Source organism: Rhineura floridana, chromosome 7, assembly GCF_030035675.1.
Source record: "Rhineura floridana isolate rRhiFlo1 chromosome 7, rRhiFlo1.hap2, whole genome shotgun sequence".
Classification (NCBI taxonomy): Eukaryota; Metazoa; Chordata; class Lepidosauria; order Squamata; family Rhineuridae; genus Rhineura; species Rhineura floridana.
Window position 1 is genome coordinate 149968050 of NC_084486.1, and position 20757 is coordinate 149988806.

At 45.7% G+C, this 20757-nt stretch overlaps 1 protein-coding gene across 6 annotated transcripts in view; it reads right to left on the minus strand.

The window, feature by feature from the left end:
- The window catches only part of TNK2 (tyrosine kinase non receptor 2), a 137867-nt gene that overhangs the window by 48092 nt on the left and 69018 nt on the right, over positions 1-20757 (minus strand). For 4 of the 6 annotated variants that reach the window (XM_061637589.1, XM_061637590.1, XM_061637586.1 and 1 more), the window contains 6 exons: positions 20199-20269; positions 8056-8265; positions 6400-6552; positions 4174-4451; positions 1693-1819; positions 918-1064 (listed from right to left, as the gene is read on the minus strand). In XM_061637589.1, coding sequence (XP_061493573.1) covers positions 918-1064; positions 1693-1819; positions 4174-4451; positions 6400-6552; positions 8056-8265; positions 20199-20269 — 986 coding nt within the window. Of the gene's footprint in view, positions 1-917; positions 1065-1692; positions 1820-4173; positions 4452-6094; positions 6113-6399; positions 6553-8055; positions 8266-20198; positions 20270-20504; positions 20527-20757 lie in introns of those variants that run through there. The other 2 variants (XM_061637592.1, XM_061637591.1) reach the window with 2 other exon arrangements.

A 20757-nucleotide genomic window follows, 5' to 3' on the forward strand; every position in this document is an offset into this window, starting at 1 on the left:
GGCCAAAGGCAAGAATTGCACAGGAGCCAGAGAGTACGCTCCAAGACCCTGCCTATTTAAGCCTGCCGCTTCCGGGTGGGAGCTGCTGAGTCAACTTTCTTTCAACGTTGCAGAGCATGCCTAGAGTGCAGTTAGGGAATTCTAGTGAGATAGCTTAGGGGTTTCTATGAAGCATACTGCTTTTGATGTATCCATTACTTTAATAAAACACGATTTAATTGCACCAGTGTCTCAGTCTCGTGGATCCCGCTCAGAACAGGACACACTTGGGGGAGCATATCACCAACATGTCACCCTGCTGCTGAAAGAATTGCAGTGGCTACCTATTAGCTACCAGGCTAAGTTCAAGGTTCTGCTTTTGGTGTACAAAGCCCTATACAGCTTGGGACCAGGATACCTGAAAGATCGTCTTACCCATTATATACCCAGTCAATCACTGCGCTCTGCAGGTGAGGGCCTCCTGCAGATACCATCTTATCAAGAGGTCTGTTCCACACAACACAGGAAGCAGACCTTTAGTGTTGTGGCAGCAACCCTTTGGAATTTCCTCCTCTTAGACAAGCACCATCTCTGTTATCTTTTCGGCGCCTACTGAAGACCTTCCTCTTTCAACAAGCCTTTTAAGTAGAGACCTTATCCCAGTCTGTCTGTGTTGGAATTGCTTTTTAAGTTGTTTTTAAAGCTTTTTAAAAATATATTTTGTTTTAATATATTTTAAAGTCTGTTTTCAAGACGTTGTAGAGCGTTTTTAGTGTTTTTGTTTGCCGCCCTGGGCTCCTTTTGGGAGGAAGGGCAGGATATAAATTTAATAAATAAATAATGTTTTCTTTTGTCAGGCTGCTGTCCTGATTTCAACCCCTGGGAAACCTGGACTAACCATGATTTTGCATCCCTCCACTGCCCCCAACTGGCAATACCTCCAAGAGGAAGTCCCGTAGAGCCACAAAGGTGGGCCGGTCTTCTGGCTTGTGTGCCCAGCACTGCAGCATGACATTGTAGATGTCTTGGGGACAGTCTTCTGGCCGGGCCAGCCGCTCGCCTTCCTTGTCGATCTTGTGCAAAATCTAGGGAAAGAAAGAAGGACTCAGGAGGACAGCCCTGGGCTCGCATATGGCAAGCTTCCACAGTAAGGACTAGGAATTTGATAACAATGCAGAGAGCAATGCAGGGGGTCAGCACATGTTCTGTCACGGGCCTGAGATGAAATGGCTATATTCATCATCTTGTATCCTGCCATATCATGCTGAACCAAGCAGAAAGGTCGTAAGAATTGTAGTTTGAACTGGAAGTTGGTACTTGCCTGCCTGCCAGTTATGGAGAGACAGAGGAGATATTTGAACAGAAAGAGGAATTAACTTTTTCTAATAGCTGACCTTTGATCTGGAAGTCTTCTGTCACGTATTTTTGTAGCAATAATAACATGAGCAAACCCTGAAGAACCACAACCTTTATTTTGTTCAGGTATGTTCTGCAAAGAGTCACCTTGGCTGAGTAGAATCTTCCTAGCTTTTTGGGAAATCTGAGACCCTTGTTTTATTGGGGGGGGTGTCTCTCGAGTTCCAGCACAAAGGAGTTTTTACTAACTTCTGACAAAACAAACATTCAGACACAACCCCCTCCCTCGTGGGAACTCCCAGTCTGTTCTCACAAGGTAAGCAGGGTGCCTTGGAGTTCAGGGTCCCGTGACTGTACCTGGCTGCCATTAAGGCCAATCCATGGCTCCTGCCCATAGGTGAACATCTCCCACAGCGTCACTCCGAACATCCAAGTGTCACTGGCGTGTGAGAAGGTGCGGGTCTTCAGACTCTCAGGGGCGCACCTCATCAGTGGGAATTTGCAGGGCAGGGAGGAGGAAGGGGTAAAGAGAATGGAGAAAGATATGTCAGCATAATTCAAGGAGCCTAGGCTTCACTAGAAAAGACAATAATGCTGGGGAAAACAGAAGGGAGTAGAAAAAGAGGAAGACCAAAAAAAAGATGGGTTGGTTCAATAAAAGCAGCCACAGGCCTGAACTTACAAGATCTGAACAGGGTGGTTTACAACAAATGCTACTGGAGGTCACAGATTAATGCTTAGGATAGGTGAAACTGACATGGGAGAAGGGCAGTAAAGAAGGGGGAGGGAGGAAGGGGGGGGAGGTGGAGGAGATTCTGTGTGTGGGCACTGGACAGAGGGGAAGCCCCTTTCCTTTCCAAAAAGAAAACACTTTGAACAGTATCATTGCTTTTCAGGGTTTCCCCCACCTTTTTATTCTACAGCAGGCACATGGAGTCTCCCACCCAAATTTAAATCTAAGTTGTCCCTGGCCACATCCACACCAGACCTTTATTTCACTTTGTACTGGCTGACGGATGTGGGTCAAGTGATGAACCATCCTGCATGGCCTTAAGAAGTTAGAATAGGTCCATCCAACTCTCTGATTCTATAAATAGTTGTTTAGAATGGAGGTAAAGAGAGCAAATGCAGAAAAGTCAGCCTTAATGACCAGAGGTGATTCTCCGCCACTGACCAGCAACATCCTCTAAAACTGGTCACGCATGCGTACACAGAGAGAGAGAGAGAGAGAGAGAGAGAGAGAGAGAGAGAGAGAGAGAGAGAGAGAGAGAGTGTGTGTGTGTGTGTGTGTGTGTGTGTGTGTGTGTGGTGCCCACAACAGCTTCTCCATTTTGCAAAAGTGCCTAAGGGCCCCAAAAGGATTGCGACCCCTGCTCTGAATGTTTTCAATAAAAAAACCCCTGCCCTCAAATGTTTTGATTGTCCTATACGTTAGTGTCCAGTTTCTCATTGCTTGTGGCAGATGTTGTATTAATACATCAATTACAACTGTGCAAAACGGCTTTAGCCTGGAACAGAAGAGAGAGATACATAATACGTATGCAGAAATCAAGAAAGGAGAAGAATGGGACAAATGAGAAATTTATGAAGTAATGAATATGCAAATTTAAAGCGAGGTGGAGCTATTAGCTCCAAAGGGAGGAACATGGACCTAAAAGGAGCTAGGCCTTAACTTTGGTTCAGATCTGTGAGCACGAAGAATGACGGCTAAAATGTTTCTGTTTAATGAGGGGAATGCCAAAAAAGATGTTCCGAGAATAATGCTGATGCTGTAACACAAGTAGAACAAACATGAGTAGAGCAAACATATTAAGAAAACATTTGCAAGCTGTGTGTGTATTTGACGTAACCTGTAAAACGTTAAACTACTGATAAGCGCTTCCCCAATACATGTTTTTCTTTATGTAGCTTTAAAGTTGGCAATGAGGACATTGAACTTGTCAAGGATTATCAATACCTTGGCACAGTCATTAACCAAAATGGAGACAATAGACAAGAAATCAGAAGAAGGCTAGGACTGGCGAGGGCAGCTGTGAGAGAACTAGAAAAGGTCCTCAAATGCAATGATGTATCACTGAACACCAAAGTCAGGATCATTCAGACCATGGTATTCCCGATCTCGATGTATGGATGTGAAAGTTGGACAGTGAAAAAAGCGGATAAGAGGAAAATCAACTCATTTGAAATGTGGAGTTGGAGGAGAGCTTTGCGCATACCATGGACTGCAAAAAAGACAAATAATTGGGTGTTAGAACAAATTAGAACCTGATTCCTTAGAAAAGACCATAATGCTGGGAAAAACAGAAGGGAGTAGAAAAAGAGGAAGGCCAAACAAGAGATGGATTGATTCCATAAAGGAAGCCACAGACCTGAACTTACAAGATCTGAACAGGGTGGTTCATGACAGATGCTATCGGAGGTTGCTGATTCATAGGGTTGCCATAAGTCGTAGTCGACTTGGAGGCACATAACAGCAACAACAAAAGGCTTCACGGATTTCAATGAATAAGCAAACATCTGCAATTTCTGCTCCTGTTTCTGCTTTCATCTAAATACTCTGACATCCCTATTGGAAAGTAAGGTGCAAACGCCAGTCTAGGCAGTTTTTGGACATGGAAAGGGGACACACCATCTTGTCCTTTGCCTCAGGCAGGCAAAGGCCTTGACCTCGTTCGGTCAAACTTTTCTAGAGCAGCATTCCTAATGAGAACTTTTTTTGCTGCTGTGTTTTTAAAAATCTCCTGCTCTTTTAGCCTGGCCTAGTACTTCTTAGCGGTGTGTAAATAAGGCCATTAAAACCCCCTGGAATCCCCGAGCAAACTCGGCACAGCCACTCACCAGGCAAAAGGGACTTTCCGGTGCTCTTGCATGACGTAATGGTCGTCGTTCTTGGGCAGGGCCCGCATGAGGCCAAAGTCGCCAATCTTGACCAGGTCATTGGCAGCCAGCAGGATGTTGCGGGCAGCCAGGTCGCGGTGGATGAAGCGCTTAGACTCCAGGTAGGCCATGCCTCGGGCAATCTGGATGGCGTACTGGCAGAGTGTGGCGATCAGGAAGTGCCCTTGATTCTTGCGAAGTCGGTCTAGGAGGGAGCCAAGTGGGGCCAGTTCTGTGACCTTCAGAAAGGGCAAGAGGGAATCTTGACACCGGCTTGATTATAGCACCATCACCCGATGAAAGAAATCACAGCCAATGACTCGCTGAGGTTCAATACAGTAATTAATCAATTAAATCTGCATCCATTTCCAGATGACTTAAACTAGGGGTGTGGAACCTCTGACCTCCAGGACAATCACAGCCCCACAGGTGGTCCCATTTGGCCCCGGAGGCCAATTTCCCCAAACCACACCCAGCAGCTGACATCACTAGTGGGTGGGAGGATAGGGTTTAATTCCGGACTGGCTACACGATCGTATTCCCAACAGGGAACGAGACTGCGCAGCCAAGGCGGCAGGATTTAATCTCTGGTCACCAGCTGATGAGCAAGGGTTAAAGCCCTTTGCAAAAGCACTCTTTGAAGCAGATCACACACACACACCCCCAAACTACTTTCAAGGCACTTTTGCAAAGGCTTTAGGGACACCTCCTGCTTTCTGCTTACTCAAACAGCAGTATGGGGGTTGTCCTAAAGCCGTTCCCAAGTCTCTCCCCTTCCCCCACTAACGTCCTGACACTGGAGATGAAGGAGGAGGAGGAAGCCTTGGAAAGGGCTTTGTGAGACTCCTTCCCTCCTCCTTCAAGTCCCTGATGGTGGGAATTTAATGAGGGAAGGTGGGAGACTTGGAAAATCTTTTCGTTTCAGCAGGCTTTTTTTCTTGCTTCATTCTTTCCCTTCCAGCCACAGCGATGCCAGGGGTTGGGGACAAAGGACCTATCCAATTTGACCCACGAAGCCACTCCTGATAAGGTTCTGGTTAGGGATGGAAAGTTCTGTCAACTTCAGTTCTCTGTTTCTCATTTTTCCAATCTTAAATTCAGTTCTCCACATTTCTCCAGCAATTTGCAATCTAAAAATCCTCATGAAAATTCTCCAGCATTTAGCATGAAATTCACCTAATAAACATATTTTTGTAGGCAAGTTTTGACTAATGTGCACATTTTTGCAAGCAATTTCTCCTGATAGAACACATTTTTGTAATGTTGCTTTTACTCATGTATTCATTTTTCATGCACACTTTCCCTTAACATATGCATTTTTGTAAACATTGTGTGGTTGACCAACTTCACTGCAAAATCCAGATAAATGCAAATTTCGAAGGACGGTTATGTTTCAGCTCTCATGTTTTGGAAAGTGTGAATCTGATAAGAGTCGCCTTGAAATGTGAACTGAATCGGATTTCTCACCCAGTCCTAGGTCTGGCCTATGGAGCCTACAAGGTTCCCCACCCCTGACTTAAACCATAGTTTTTTGGACTTGGTTCCATTGAAATTAGCTTAGTCATGATTCACTTTTCACACTGATTTCAATCAGACCCAAGTTCAACTAATGCAGTGTGGATCCAACCGTTTCAGTTTTAAACAGTGCAAGAGAGCGAAAGGGGAATCTTTTCAAAGACAATACAGTGTTTATAAGTTCTTTAATTTATCAGGACAGCATCTTTTTTTTTTTTGGTCAATCCATCTTTTATTAGTTAAGACTAATCATGTCACAAGATTACTACTAGTGGCCCCATGTGCCTTACGACCACCATCAGGGATTTTTAAAGAAAGCCCTCCCCAGCTTGATGCCCTCCAGATGTTGCTGGACTATAACACTGACCATTGGCTGGGGTTGACAGGAGATGGAATCCAAAACATCTGGAGAACTTCAGGTTGGGGACGGATGGAATAAGGGAATGCCAGCTAAGGAGAGAGCCAGGCCACTTCCTGTTAGTCTGTAGAAGACGGCCGGTAGGAGGAACAAAAATGAGAGGACAATAAGCAGCCACCTCTCCTCCCCCATTCTGACAGCCTGGAGGAGCTGGGGGTCAACAACCACCTACTCAAACCACCCCTTTGCCATGGTGGCTCAACCCAGGGAGTGGCGCCTTCTTCAGCCTGTCTAGAACTACACCTGATCCTCACCATTTTCATGGGATTGGAGAGCACCACACCATAGAGGCGGATGAGGTTCATGTGGTCCAAGGAGTGCATGGCGTTGACCTCGCGGATGAAGTCATCAAGGGCTTCGGGTTGGCTCAGCACATCTGTCTTGAGACATTTGACAGCCACATTCAGCTGACAGAGAAAGCAAGAGGAAGGGACAAGTTAAGTTTTGGACCGCACCTAGAGATTGCAACACAAAACTTTAACCCAGGGGTAGCCAACGTGGTGCCTTCCAGATGTTGTGGACTACATGAGATCATAAGAAGAGTCCTGCAGCTAGATCAGGCCAAAGGCCCATCTAGTCCACTCTAGTCCGGTTCTCATCAAGCCCAAACACATGTCCAATATGGGAAGCCCACAAGCAGGACCTGAGCGCAACAGCAACTCTCCAGCAGAAATTCCCAGCAACTGGTACTCAGAGGCATCCTGCTTCCGATAGTGGAGAGAGAGCGCAGCCATTGTGGCTAGCAGACATTGAAAGCCTTATTCTCCTCCATGAATTTGTCTACACATCTTTTAAAGCCCTCCAAGTTGGTGGCTATCACTGCCTCTTGTGGGGGCGAATTCCAGAGTTTAACTATTATTTATTTATTATTTAATTTGTATCCCGCCCTTCCTCCCAGCAGGAGCCCAGGGCGGCAAACAAAGTGCCAAAAACACTTTAAAACATCATAAAAACAGATCTTAAAATACATTGAAACAAAACAGCGTTAAAAACATTTTTAAAAAAAACTTTTTAAAGGGTTAAAAAACATTATTTAAAAACATATTAAGCAATTCTAACACAGATGCAGACTGGGATAGGTGTCAACCTAAAAGGCTTGTTGAAAGTATGCGCTGGGTGAAGAAGTATTTTCTTTTGTCTGTCCTGAATCTTCCAACGTTCAGCTTCATTGGATGTCCATGAGTTCTACTGTGATGACAGCGGGAGGAAAGCCTTTCTCTAATCCACATTCTCCACACACACCAGGCATAATTGTATACAGCTGTATCGCGTCTCCTCTTACTCACTTTTTCTCCAAAATAAAAAGCCCTAAAAGTTGTGATCTTCCCACATAGGGGAGTTCCTCCATCCCCTTGATCACTTTGGTTGCCCTTCTCTGAACCTTTTCCTGCTCTACAACATCCTTTTTGAGGTGCGGTAACCAGGACTCTGCACAAATGTGGTCTCACCACCGATCTGTATAACAGCATTATGACATTGGCAGATTCATTTTGCCGCCCTGGGCTCCTACTGGGAGGAAGGGCATGATGATGATGATGATGATGATTTTATCTTGTACGTCGCCCAGAGTGGCTGGACAACCAGCCAGATGGGCAACGAATAAATTTAATAAAATCAATCAATCAATAAAACAATAGAAGAATAACAACAGCAACAACAATAATAACAATAATAAAAATTAAAACAATTTTCAATCCCTCTCCTAAAGATTCCTAGCATGGAATTCACCCTTTTCACAGCCGCCGCTCACTATAACTCCCATCAGCCCCAGCGGTCAGCCTGACCAATGCTCAGGGATGATGGGGATCGTAGTCCACAACTTCAGGAGGGCTACCCCTGCCCGCCTCCGTTGCTGTCGCAGCGGTTAGGAGGCCAAGGCCTGGAAAGCCGAGAGGAAGGTTACACCTTACCAACTTGCCGGAGGGTGCACACCACTCCCCACGCCGCACCACCCCAAAGGAGCCGTCCCCCAGCTTCTCAAAGAGCAACAGGTCCTTCTCGCTGATCAGGCAAGTCAAGGCCTGCTGCTGGCCCTCTTCCAGGGGCGGCGGGCTGGTCTTGCATGGGCCACTCTGGGGGTGAGGCTGGCATTCTGAGTCAGGCCGCTTCCCGCTGAACACCTGTGTGGAGGGAAAGAGGACGGTTGAGATGCAGACGCCAAGGAGCAAAGACATGGACCACACCCCTAACGACCACTATTATATTTTTTATTTTATTGTTTATTTAGAACATTTATATCCCACCTTTCCTCCAAGAAGCTCAAGTTGGCATATATGGTTCTCCTCCTCCACATCTTATCCTCACAACAACCCTGTGAGGTAGGTTAGGCTGAGAGACAGGGACTGGCCCAAGGTCACCCAGTGAGCTTCATAGCTGAGCAGGGATTTGAATCCTGGCCTCCCAGGTCTGGCACTCTAGCACTACAGCACACTAGTTTATTTACAGACAGACAGATAGATAGATAGATAATCACACATATATCAAATACACATTTGAATGTTGTTATATCATTTATATAACTAATCTTTCTAGTTTTAGAACATTTCCGCTCTGTTTTTTAAAAATATTGTTTTATCATGTCTAATGTCTTAGGTCACCTCCAGACTATCAGTATTTTGCAGGAGGGAATTCAATCAGATTCAAGTGCTCTGGTGTAACAAATACACTTATTTAAAAAGAATTTTTGTCTTTTGGAAAGTGACAAGGGAATGCCCTAAAAAGGGTGGGATAAATGACTGATTGGTAGGTAGACATACAACCCCAAGGCAAGTGAATCAAGATGGTTACTCATTGTCGTACAATCTCTCCACAAACATATCAGGAAAAATGCTCAATCAGGAGCAGAGCACATATAACCATCACGTTAAGTAGCTATGAACAAGCAAATCAGGACAAATGTTCAATAAACATTGAGGAGGCCTTAGCGTGCATTTTCATTGCTGCTGTGTTTGGATTTTAAATGGATCAAGCTGCCTTGGGACACACTTTTTATAAAGGACAGGATAAAATATCTTACATTAAATAATCATGCACAGGTATGGATAATTAATCACCTTGGGATACCTTTACAGCAGCCTTTCCCAACCAGTGTGCCTCCAGATGTTGTTGGACCACAACTCCCATCAGCCTCAGCCATTGGCAATGCTGGCTGAGGCTGATGGGAGTTCTGGTCCAACAACATCTGGAGGCACATTGGTTGGGAAAGGCTGCTTTAGAGTAGCATATAAATATCTTAAATAAAATAAATACACACACACACTTAGGTATGGCCAAGGCTGATCGCAGCTGACTGACTGACTACACTTTCCTCACCTCGCTTGTTCTCATAGGCTGAGTGACAGAGATGTCACGGAATGCTGCTCAACATTCTAACAGTCCATACCAAATCCCCAGGAGTTTGATGAGAGACCCAACAAGTCGTTGCATCTGAACAATGAAAGAAGGCTGCTGACCAAGAGATGCCGGGGAAGGAAGGGCATTTTCACTGTGGGCTGCAATGAGTCATGCTCTGTTAAAAGCTCCTTATATCATAATACCCCTCTACCCTAAGCATATCCAAACTGATTCACACAGGTCGCGGGATTCTGGCCGGGTGTTCGTCCAGTCCACATGGGATGCTGTGAAAAAGGCGAGCCACGGGCTGAGACACCTCAGGAGGTCCACAACCAATTCATTTTACTTTATTTTTATTTAACAGGATTTATATACCACTTAATAATCAAAGACCTCTAAATGGGAGAAGGAACAGCGACTGCTATTACTCGAGGAGCTGAACAGAAGCTCTGTGTTCAGTGGCCACAGAATACAGACTGTGGTGTGTGTGAGGGATGGGATGGAAAACCAAGAGGAGGAATAGAACCCTTAAGAGGAGCACCGCACACTGCAACACTTTATTGCAACACAGGTCCCACTTGTCCCTCTGAATACCAATTGCAGGATGGGGGGTGGTGGCAGGGAAACGTTTCTACCTCTATGCCTTGCTCAGGATTTTCCTAGAAGCATCTGTAGAAAGCAGCAGGCTGGACCTGAAGGACTTTGGCCTGATCCAGATTTCATATGTCCTTAAAGGCACCTAGTGGAAACAGCTTCAGATTTCCACCCTCTCCACTGAGAGGAGGGTTTCATCCAGCGATGATCCACTGCAGCTGAACAGCCTGGCTATAAGCCAGTGAAGGTTAATTTAATGCTTTCCTGATAATTACTTGGAATTGAATTTCCTGCAGTTGAGTTCAAAGAGATCATAACCAATTGCAGCTATTTATCACTTCCAGTGCCAGCTTTCTCATCCTGAGTACAGGTTGCTTGTGTGTGTGTGTGGGGAGGGGGAGAGGGGGGAGCGAGCACCCCTCCTAGTGCCAACATCTTATGCAAACAGATACTTCCTCCCTATGTGCAAGGATATAGGTCTAAGTTCTAACCATCTTCCCCAAGAGACGCTAAGAAGGTGAAACCTGGCAAAGTCAAGACGTTAATAGGAAAAACCCAATGTCCTAATTTCTAATACTAACCAGACCACCACCATCCTTTTTCATTTTGGGCTGCTGCTTCCTCAAATATCACACATGGCCAGGGGAGCTTTAGTAAGTTAAAAAGTAAACGTGTCCCCGCACTTGAAGTGCGAGTCGTTTCCGACTCTTAGGATGACGTCTTGCGACATTTACTAGGCAGACCGTATATATGGGGTGGGATTGCCAGTTCTTTCCCCGGCCTTTCTTTACCCCCCAGCATATGCCGGGTACTCATTTTACCGACCACGGATGGATGGAAGGCTGAGTGGACCTCGACCCCTTTTTACCGGAGATTCGGCTTCCTCCTTCCGTTGGAATCGAACTCTGGCCGTTAACAGAGCTTCGGCTGCATTACCGCCGCTTACCACTCTGCGCCGCGGAGGGTCTTAGTAAATTACATGGCTTTAAAATGGGAATATTAGAGGAGTTTATATAAAAGAGGACAGGCAGAACATTTATTATTAGCCATGATAATTAAGAAGACCATTCATCTTTAGAGGCACCATACACCTGAATTCCAGTTGCTGCGGGTGGGCAGGCAAAAAGCAGGAGTGTCTGTTGCCTTCACGCTGTACCTATAGGCTTCCCAAAAGCATTTAAGCCATCCTTCCCCAACACCTTCCAGGTGTTGCTGCACTACAGGTGAGGGCCTCCTGCAGATACAATCTTATCAGGAGGTCCATTCAACAGAACATAGGAAACGGACCTTTAGTGTGGCAGCACCTACCCTGTGGAACTCCCTCCCCTTAAATATTAGACAGGCACCATCTCTGTTATCTTTCTGGCACCTATTGAAGACTTTCCTCTTTCAACAAGCCTTTTAAGTTGAGACCTATCCCAGTCTGCGTCTGTGTTGGAACTGCTTTTTAATATGTTCTTAAACTTTCTTTTAAAAAATGTTTTTAATCTTGTTTTGGTAGCTTTTTTAAAGTAACGCTTTGGAAAATGTTTTGTTTTAATGTGTTTTAAAGGTTGTTTTGATGATGCTTTAATGTTTTTAGTGCTTTTGTTAGCCGCCTTGGGCTCCTGCTAGGAGGAAGGGCGGGATATAAGTCTAATAATAACAATAACAATAAAACTCCCATCAGTCTCAATCAGCTCAGCCAGTGCTCAGGGATGATGGGAGCTGTAGTCCACAGCATTGGGGGGAGGAACCACATTGGGGACGCCTGATCCAGGTGGTTCTCATTGGAAAGAGGATGCTGGACGATAAAGAACACCCCCCAGGTCTGATCCAGCAAGGCTCTTCCTTATGCACACACAGAAACACATATTCAGCACGAGGGAGCCAGAGGTGCTTCTGCAGAAGGGCCATAGCTCAATGACAGAGATCTGCTCTGCATGCGGAAGGTTCCAGGTTCAAGCCCAGGCACCTCCACATACAGTTGGGAATGTCCCCTGCCTGAAATCCTGGAGCTGCTGCCCGTCAGTGTCAACAATACTGAGCTAGGTGGAGCAACGGATCTGGCTCAGTGTAAGATAGCTTTCGATGTCCCTTTGTTCTCCACTAGGATGAGATTACCATTTGGGAAGCTCAACAGTACCTCAGTAGCAGACCACCTATCTTGCATGCAGAAGACCCCTTAGTTCAATCCCCGGCATTTCTAGGTAGGGTTGGGAGGAGCTCCTGACTGAAACCTTGCAGAGCTGCTGCCAGCCTGCGGAGATAAGGCCCAAGGGTCTGGGTCACACAAGGCAGCTTCCTATGTCCTAATGACAACCAGCATCAACGGCTAATTAGCACTCTTAAGAAGACTGCTGGTAAGCAGTCAAGTCACCAGGGAGGAATGAGTTGCCACCACCGCCGATTCATTAGACGCAAGGAGCCCAATACAGACCGCGACTGTGAGCTTCAGCTGAGAAAGGTGAAGGCAGGAAGTGACTTCCGGGGGCCCTGCAGTCACAGAAAGGCACGGTTGATCCGCCAGCAGCAACTCATCCCAGTGAAAACCTGTTCCCAGATTGACCAGAAGGGGACGCCAGCGGGACACAAAAGCCTGGCCACTGGGCGATAACGTCACACCAAACTGGAAGGTGAGCGAAGGCCAACTAATGCTGCAAAAGTGATCAATTAGCGGAAGCATCTCATTCCTCTCAGTCACTCATTTATTCCATGTTGCTGAACACTAGTGGCTGAGAAATTAGCCTCTGAGGACAGAGAAGTCCCTTTTTTGAGGTTGTACGCTAGGGATGTGCTAGAATTCCACCCAATTCAGATTTGGTACCAAATTTTCCATTAATTCGCTTATTCTCTGTCGTTGCAGATCGGATTTTTATGTAGCTATTTTCCACCCCTATTTTCAAAAACAGGTTTTTTTTTAAAAAAAAACGCATCTAAAATATTGATAACGATAATTTTATCAATACTTCTTTTCAGTTGTCAATATTTCTTTTAAAAATATCAGTATATTAATATCACCTTTTTTTGTTTTGCGAAGGAAAAAGAATGGATCACTGAAGCAGAGGCTGGCAGATAAAGAACAAATCCATGCTGGGGATTGGTAAAAAGAAAGCTGAACAACAAAGTCCAGAGGGTCACATCACTCAAAAATGCTTGGAAGTTGTTTAAAAACACTATATTAGAAGCTCAACTGGAGTGCATACCGCAGATCAGAAAAGGTACCGCCAGGGCCAAGAAGATGCCAGCATGGTTAAAGAGCAAAGTCAAGGAAGCTCTTAGAAGCAAAAAGTCTTCCTTCAGAAAATGGAAGTCTTGTCCAAATGAAGAAAATAAAAAAGAACACAAACTCTGGCAAAAGAAATGCAAGAAGACAATAAGGGATGCTAAAAAAGAATTTGAGGAGCACATTGCTAAGAACATAAAAACCAACAACAAAAAATTCTATAAATACATTCAAAGCAGGAGACCATCTAGGGAGACAATTGGACCCTTGGATGATAAGGGAGTCAAAGGTGTCCTAAAGAAAGATAAGGAGATTGCAGAGAAGCTAAATGAATTCTTTGCATCTGTCTTCACAGTGGAAGATATAGGGCAGATCCCTGAACCTGAACTAACATTTGCAGGAAGGGATTCTGAGGAACTGAGACAAATAGTGGTAATGAGAGAGGAAGTTCTAAGCTTAACGGACAATATAAAAACTGACAAATCACCGGGCCCGGATGGCATCCACCCAAGAGTTCTCAAAGAACTCAAAGGTGAAATTGCTGATCTGCTAACTAAAATATGTAACTTGTCCCTCGGGTCCTCCTCCATGCCTGAGGACTGGAAAGTGGCAAATGTAACACCAATCTTCAAAAAGGGATCCAGAGGGGATCCCGGAAATTACAGGCCAGTTAGCTTAACTTCTGTCCCTGGAAAACTGGTAGAAAGTACTATTAAAGCTAGATTAACTAAGCACATAGAAGAACAAGCCTTGCTGAAGCAGAGCCAGCATGGCTTCTGCAAGGGAAAGTCCTGTCTCAGTAACCTATTAGAATTCTTTGAGAGTGTCAACAAGCATATAGATAGAGGTGATCCAGTGGACATAGTGTACTTAGACTTTCAAAAAGCGTTTGACAAGGTACCTCACCAAAGGCTTCTGAGGAAGCTTAGCAGTCATGGAATAAGAGGAGAGGTCCTCTCGTGGATAAGGAATTGGTTAAGAAGCAGAAAGCAGAGAGTAGGAATAAAAGGACAGTTCTCCCAATGGAGGGCTGTAGAAAGTGGAGTCCCTCAAGGATCGGTATTGGGACCTGTACTTTTCAACTTGTTCATTAATGACCTAGAATTAGGAGTGAGCAGTGAAGTGGCCAAGTTTGCTGACGACACTAAATTGTTCAGGGTTGTTAAAACAAAAAGGGATTGCGAAGAGCTCCAAAAAGACCTCTCCAAACTGAGTGAATGGGCAGAAAAATGGCAAATGCAATTCAATATAAACAAGTGTAAAATTATGCATATTGGAGCAAAAAATCTGAATTTCACATATACGCTCATGGGGTCTGAACTGGCGGTGACCGACCAGGAGAGAGACCTCGGGGTTGTAGTGGACAGCACGATGAAAATGTCGACCCAGTGTGCGGCAGCTGTGAAAAAGGCAAATTCCATGCTAGCAATAATTAGGAAAGGTATTGAAAATAAAACAGCCGATATCATAATGCCGTTGTATAAATCTATGGTGCGGCCGCATTTGGAATACTGTGTACAGTTCTGGTCACCTCATCTCAAAAAGGATATTATAGAGTTGGAAAAGGTTCAGAAGAGGGCAACCAGAATGATCAAGGGGATGGAGCGACTCCCTTACGAGGAAAGGTTGCAGCATTTGGGGCTTTTTAGTTTAGAGAAAAGGCGGGTCAGAAGAGACATGATAGAAGTGTATAAAATTATGCATGGCATTGAGAAAGTGGATAGAGAAAAGTTCTTCTCCCTCTCTCATAATACTAGAACTTGTGGACATTCAAAGAAGCTGAATGTTGGAAGATTCAGGACAGACAAAAGGAAGTACTTCTTTACTCAGCGCATAGTTAAACTATGGAATTTGCTCCCACAAGATGCAGTAATGGCCACCAGCTTGGACGGCTTTAAAAGAAGATTAGACAAATTCATGGAGGACAGGGCTATCAATGGCTACTAGCCATGATGGCTGTGCTCTGCCACCCTAGTCAGAGGCAGCATGCTTCTGAAAACCAGTTGCCGGAGGCCTCAGGAGGGGAGAGTGTTCTTGCACTCAGGTCCTGCTTGCGGGCTTCCCCCAGGCACCTGGTTGGCCACTGTGAGAACAGGATGCTGGACTAGATGGGCCACTGGCCTGATCCAGCAGGCTCTTCTTATGTTCTTATGTTCTTATGTTAGGTCGACAAAATGCCTTGCTTTTGAAGTAGCAGCAGTCAACAGATCCCGTCCCTGGTGAGTGCCAATAGAGGAATACCCCGCTATATGGACCTTCAATTTATGGACACTCGCAAGTACGGACATACTTAAAGTAGTACCATTTCCGTTTACGTACGTTGCTTCGCAAGAACGGACACTTAACCTTTCGCTGTTGCATGTTCTTTCAGTGGGGGGTGGAAAGAGACGCGACCGCGAATCAGCTGTGAGGCACGATCGCGATCAGCTGAGAGCCACAGTAGCGCAGCAGCAGAGGCTTTAGTGCGGGGCTTTGAGGCTCCGTGTGAAGGAGAGGTGGCACAGTGGCGGCGCAAGTGAAAAAAGGTAGTGCTTCACTTTCAGTACATTTTCGGTTTACGTACTCGCTCTGGACCCATTGAGTACATTAATACAGGGTATTCCTGTAATGCCCTAGGTGCATTTGCCCAAAAGTTGCTATCTGGAGAACAGTCAGCAGCAGACCGCCCTCGACTAACCCTACAAGCCCTGCAAGCTTCAGGAGAAATACTTTGGGGGCAACTAATGATCCTGCTCCCACTCAACACCCACAAAGTGCTCCATAAACAATGCATGTATGCTAGAGAAAAGATTGGCAAGGGAAGATGGATGTCACACCGGTTAGGTTGGGAGAATTTTAAAGCAGGCTTCCCCAGCTTATCATAGAATCGTAGAATAATAGAGTTGGAAGGGGCCTATAAGGCCATCAAGTCCAACCCCCTGCTCAACGCAGGAATACAAATCAAAGCATTCATAGGATCATAGAATAGTAGAGTTTGAAGGGGCCTACAAGGCCATCGAGTTCAACCCCCTGCTCAATGCAGGAATCCAAATCAAAGCATTCCTGACAGATGGCTGTCCAGCTGCCTCTTGAATGCCTCCAGTGTCGGAGAGCCCGCTACCTCTCTAGGTAATTGGTTCCATTGTCGTATGGCCCTAACAGTTAGGAAGTTTTTCCTGATGTTCAGTCGAAATCTGGCTTCCTGCAACTTGAGCCCATTATTCTGTGTCCTGCACTCTGGGATGAGTGAGAAGAGATCCCGGCCCTCCTCTGTGTGACAACCTTTCGTGTACTTGAAGAGTGCTATCATATCTCCCCTCAGTCTTCTTTTCTCCAGGCTAAACATGCCCAGTTCTTTCCGTCTCTCCCCTTGGTGCCTTCCAGATGTTTTGGACAACAACTCCCATCAATCCCGGCCAAACACAGTTATGCTTACGGACGTCTAGGAACATAGGACGCTGCCTCATGCTGGCTCAGACCATTGGTCCATCTAGTTCAGTGTTGTCTGCACTGACTGGCAGCAGCATTCCAGGCTTTCAGGATAGGGTCTCTCCCTATCTGGAGATGCCGAGGATTGAACCTGAGATCATCTGAATGCAAATCAGATACTCTGCCACTGAACTACAGCCCTGCTAAAGCATTCTGCCCTCCCATTCTTGATGTGCAAATAGGTAAGCACGTGCCAGAACTTTAGTAAGAAATGTCTGTTAGCCATGATAAGGGCCAGTTGCGGCACCTACGTTAAGGGATGCCCTCCCCACCCTGCCCCATGTTAAGTTCACTTTGCCATCTGGTCAAGGCAGGAGAACCTAAGGAGAGCCCTGTAGATGGACCAGGCCAAAGGGGACCCATCTAGTCCACAATCCTGCTCAGGCCGTGGCCAGCTAAGGAAGCCCGCAAACAGGACACGAGCGCAATGGCACTCTATCACTTGCAATTTCCAGGAATGGGCATTCAAAGGTATACTGCCTCCGACAGTACTGCTACTCGTGGGGGACAAGAGAAGGTTGGGAGATGTTCACCTGAAGTTCAATGGGGTGAGTTTGCCCCTGAAGGACCAGCTCCGCAGCCTTGGGGTTGTACTTGATTCCAGGCTGTCCACGGAGGCTCAGATTTTGGCAGTGAGCCGGGCAGCCTGGTATCAACTACACCTCATACGAAGACTGCAACCCTACCTTCCTGTTCATCAGCTCCCACTAGTAGTACACGCCCTGATCATCTCTTGATTGGATTACTGTAATGCGCTCTACATGGGGTTACCCTTGAAAACGGTCCAGAAATTACAACTTATACAAAACGCGGCGGCTCGATTACTTTCGAATAGTCGCCGCCGAGATCACATCACACCAGTGTTGTTCGACCTACACTGGCTTCCAGTTGTTTTCCGAGCCCAATTCAAGGTGTTGGTATTGACCTTTAAATCCCTATACGGTTTCGGCCCAGTTTATCTCACGGAGCGCCTTCAACGCCACCAATTATGCCGCCCGACAAGATCAGCCACTCAAGGCCTTCTCTCAATCCCGCCGACAAAAACAGCTAGATTGGCGGGAACTAGAGAGAGGGCATTTTCAGTGGCGGCCCCCACCCTCTGGAACTCCCTCCCACAAGATCTCCGGCACGCCTCTTCCCTAAATGTATTCCGTAAAGCCTTAAAGACCTGGCTCTTTCAACAGGCCTTTGGGATTTCCGGGGAGGGTTAACTGTTATGACTGAAACGCCTCTAACCCTGTACTAGTACTGTTCTCGCTGCTGTATTGTTTTCACATTGTATTATTGTATTTTATTGTATTGTGTTCTAATTATTTACATGTACGTCGCCTAGAGTGGCCAATGGCCAGATAGGCGACACATAAATTAAATTTATTTATTATTATATTATCCGACAGGGGAGGCTCAATACACCTCTGAGGTGGCTCTTCAGGGGAGATGTTTGGGGCAGTGTGGTTGAACAGACTGCCGTTTCTTTTGCTTCCTGATCTGAGAGACAGAGAGAGAGAGAGAGAGAGATAAGATAGACAGATAGAGAGATAGAGAGAGATATAAGAGAGAGAGAGAGAGAGCTCGGGACCAGGATACCTGAAAGGCCGTCTTACCCCTTATATACCCAGTCAATCACTGCGCTCTGCAGGTGAGGGCCTCCTGCAGATACCATCTTATCAAGAGGTCCGTTCCGCACAACATAGGAAGCGGACCTTTAGTGTGGCAGCACCTACCCTGTGGAATTCCCTCCCATTAAATATTAGGCAGGCGTCATCTGCTATCTTTTTGGTGCCTTTTTGAAGGCACCTTTTTGGTGCGGTTTTGGGCTGCATAAACAGAGCTATAGTTTCCAGGTCGAGGGAAGTAATAGTCCCACTATATTCTGCATTGGTCAGGCCTCATCTGGAATACTGCGTTCAGTTCTGGGTGCCTCATTTTAAGAAAGATATAGACAAGTTAGAGCGGGTTCAGAAGAGGGCGACGTGGATGATAGCCGGTATGGAGAACAAGTCTTATGAGGAAAGGTTGAAGGAACTTGGCATGTTCCGTCTGGTGAAGAGAAGGCCGAGGGGTGACATGATTGTACTCTTTAAGTACCTGAAGGGCTGTCACATAGAGGAGGGTACAGATTTGTTCTCTGCTGCCCCAGAGGGTAGGACTAGGTCTAATGGTTATAAGTTGCAGGAGCGTAGATTCAGATTGGACATTAGAAGGAACTTCTTGACAGTAAGGGCAGTTGGGCAATGGAACCGACTGCCTAGGGAGGTGGTGGGATCCCCTTCGCTGGATGTCTTGAAGCAGAGGCTGGACGGCTGTCTGCGGGAGATTCTCTAGCTGTGGATTTCCTGCTATGAGCAGGGGGTTGGACTCGATGGCCTACAAGGCCCCTTCCAATTCTATGATTCTATTAAGGCTTTCCTCTTTCAACAAGCCTTTTAAGTTCAGACCTATCCCAGTCTGTGTTGGTGTTAGAAATGCTTGTTAATATGTTTTTTAATAATGTTTTTAACCCTTTTTTAAAAGATGTTTTTAAAGCTTTTTTTTGAAAAATGTTTTTAACTTTGTTTTGTTTTAATGTATTTTAAGGTCTGTTTTTATGACGTTTTAAAGTGTTTTCAGCACTTCTGTTTGCCACCCTGGGCTCCTGCTGGGAAGAAGGGTCAGATATAAATAAAATAATAAGTAAATAAATATATTTGCTATTTCGTTTGCCTTCATCTTTATCCATGCTTTTGTCCTTATATGGCTTTCCTCAATCTTGCTTTTAGATTTTTTTCTTCTTAAAAATAAATTTTTTTAAAAAGGATATATGTATTTAAGTTGACCCCGCTCCATACTTCTGCCTGCTTTCTCCTTGGATTGCTCTTTCCATCATGGTGCTCTGATTATTTCCTTGCTCTGTCCTCCCAAGCTTTTTGGCAAGAGATCACCGTTCATGGTTCCATCTGTTCTTACCGCTGGTGTGTTCGTTTGTTTTATCATTGATGATTTAAGTCTGGCTTTCTTTGTGTTTTATTTCTATAATAGTTTTACATTTTGTACGGTATCCCACCTTAAGAGGCCCTTGGCAGAATGCCAGGGCCTGGATCTTTTAAAGTAATAAATAAGCAAATTAACAGAGGACGCCACAAAGCATGGAATGTGACTCCTAACGAGGCCCAAGCTAGATGAGATGTGATGTGGGTTCAGCCTCCTGATGCAGCTGGGGTGATGGGGGCGGACAAAAAATTGTCCACAGCAGGCGCTTGAGCCCCCTCCTTCCCTCTTCCGGCACTCTAATCAAATTTACAGTCTCCCGCAGCCGCGTTTTAGTTTGTTTTACACAAAGCAACAATGGGGGACTGGTAACGTGCCTCCCACACCTTTCTGAGTTGGCCCGAAAGAAACAATTGACTGGTGGGAATTTTTAAGACTGCTTTAAAACCTCAGCACGTTTCTAGCCAACATGCATTCAGCTCGTACCTTGCTCATCCAGGATTTCCGCTTGCATACGGCCTTCCTCCTCTTGACTGCCTCCCAGAGGCGCCTCTGACCTGCAAAAGCAAAAAGTATGGTGGTCCCTCAGTGGGGAGAGGGACTTGTCCATTCCCCAAGTATTCTTCCCCCACCCCCATCACCTGCACTGCCCCACAAGGAAATCATCCTCAGACTGGATGCTTCATTGTGGGCAGATGATTCCTTAAGTATTTACAGAATTGTGGGGCTGAAAGAGCCTCAGTGTTCTCAAATCCACCCAGTTCCAAAACCAAGAGGCAAAGCACAAGTTACATGCAAAAGTCTGCAATATAGCCTTGCTTGTTCTTCATACAAGAAAACCAGCCAAGGAGGCTCTTGTTTTGAGTAGAGGAGCAGCTGACTCGAGTGGTTATCTTTAGCCTATTCCACGCTGGTCAGCTTCCCACTTAAAACAACCCCAAAGTTCCAGATTTGCAGACACAGATCTAGAACTCTGGTAAAGGAGGAGCTTGAGGGATGGGGGAAGGCGGGAGTAAACCAGCAGGAAGATGGCTGGAAGGAAAAG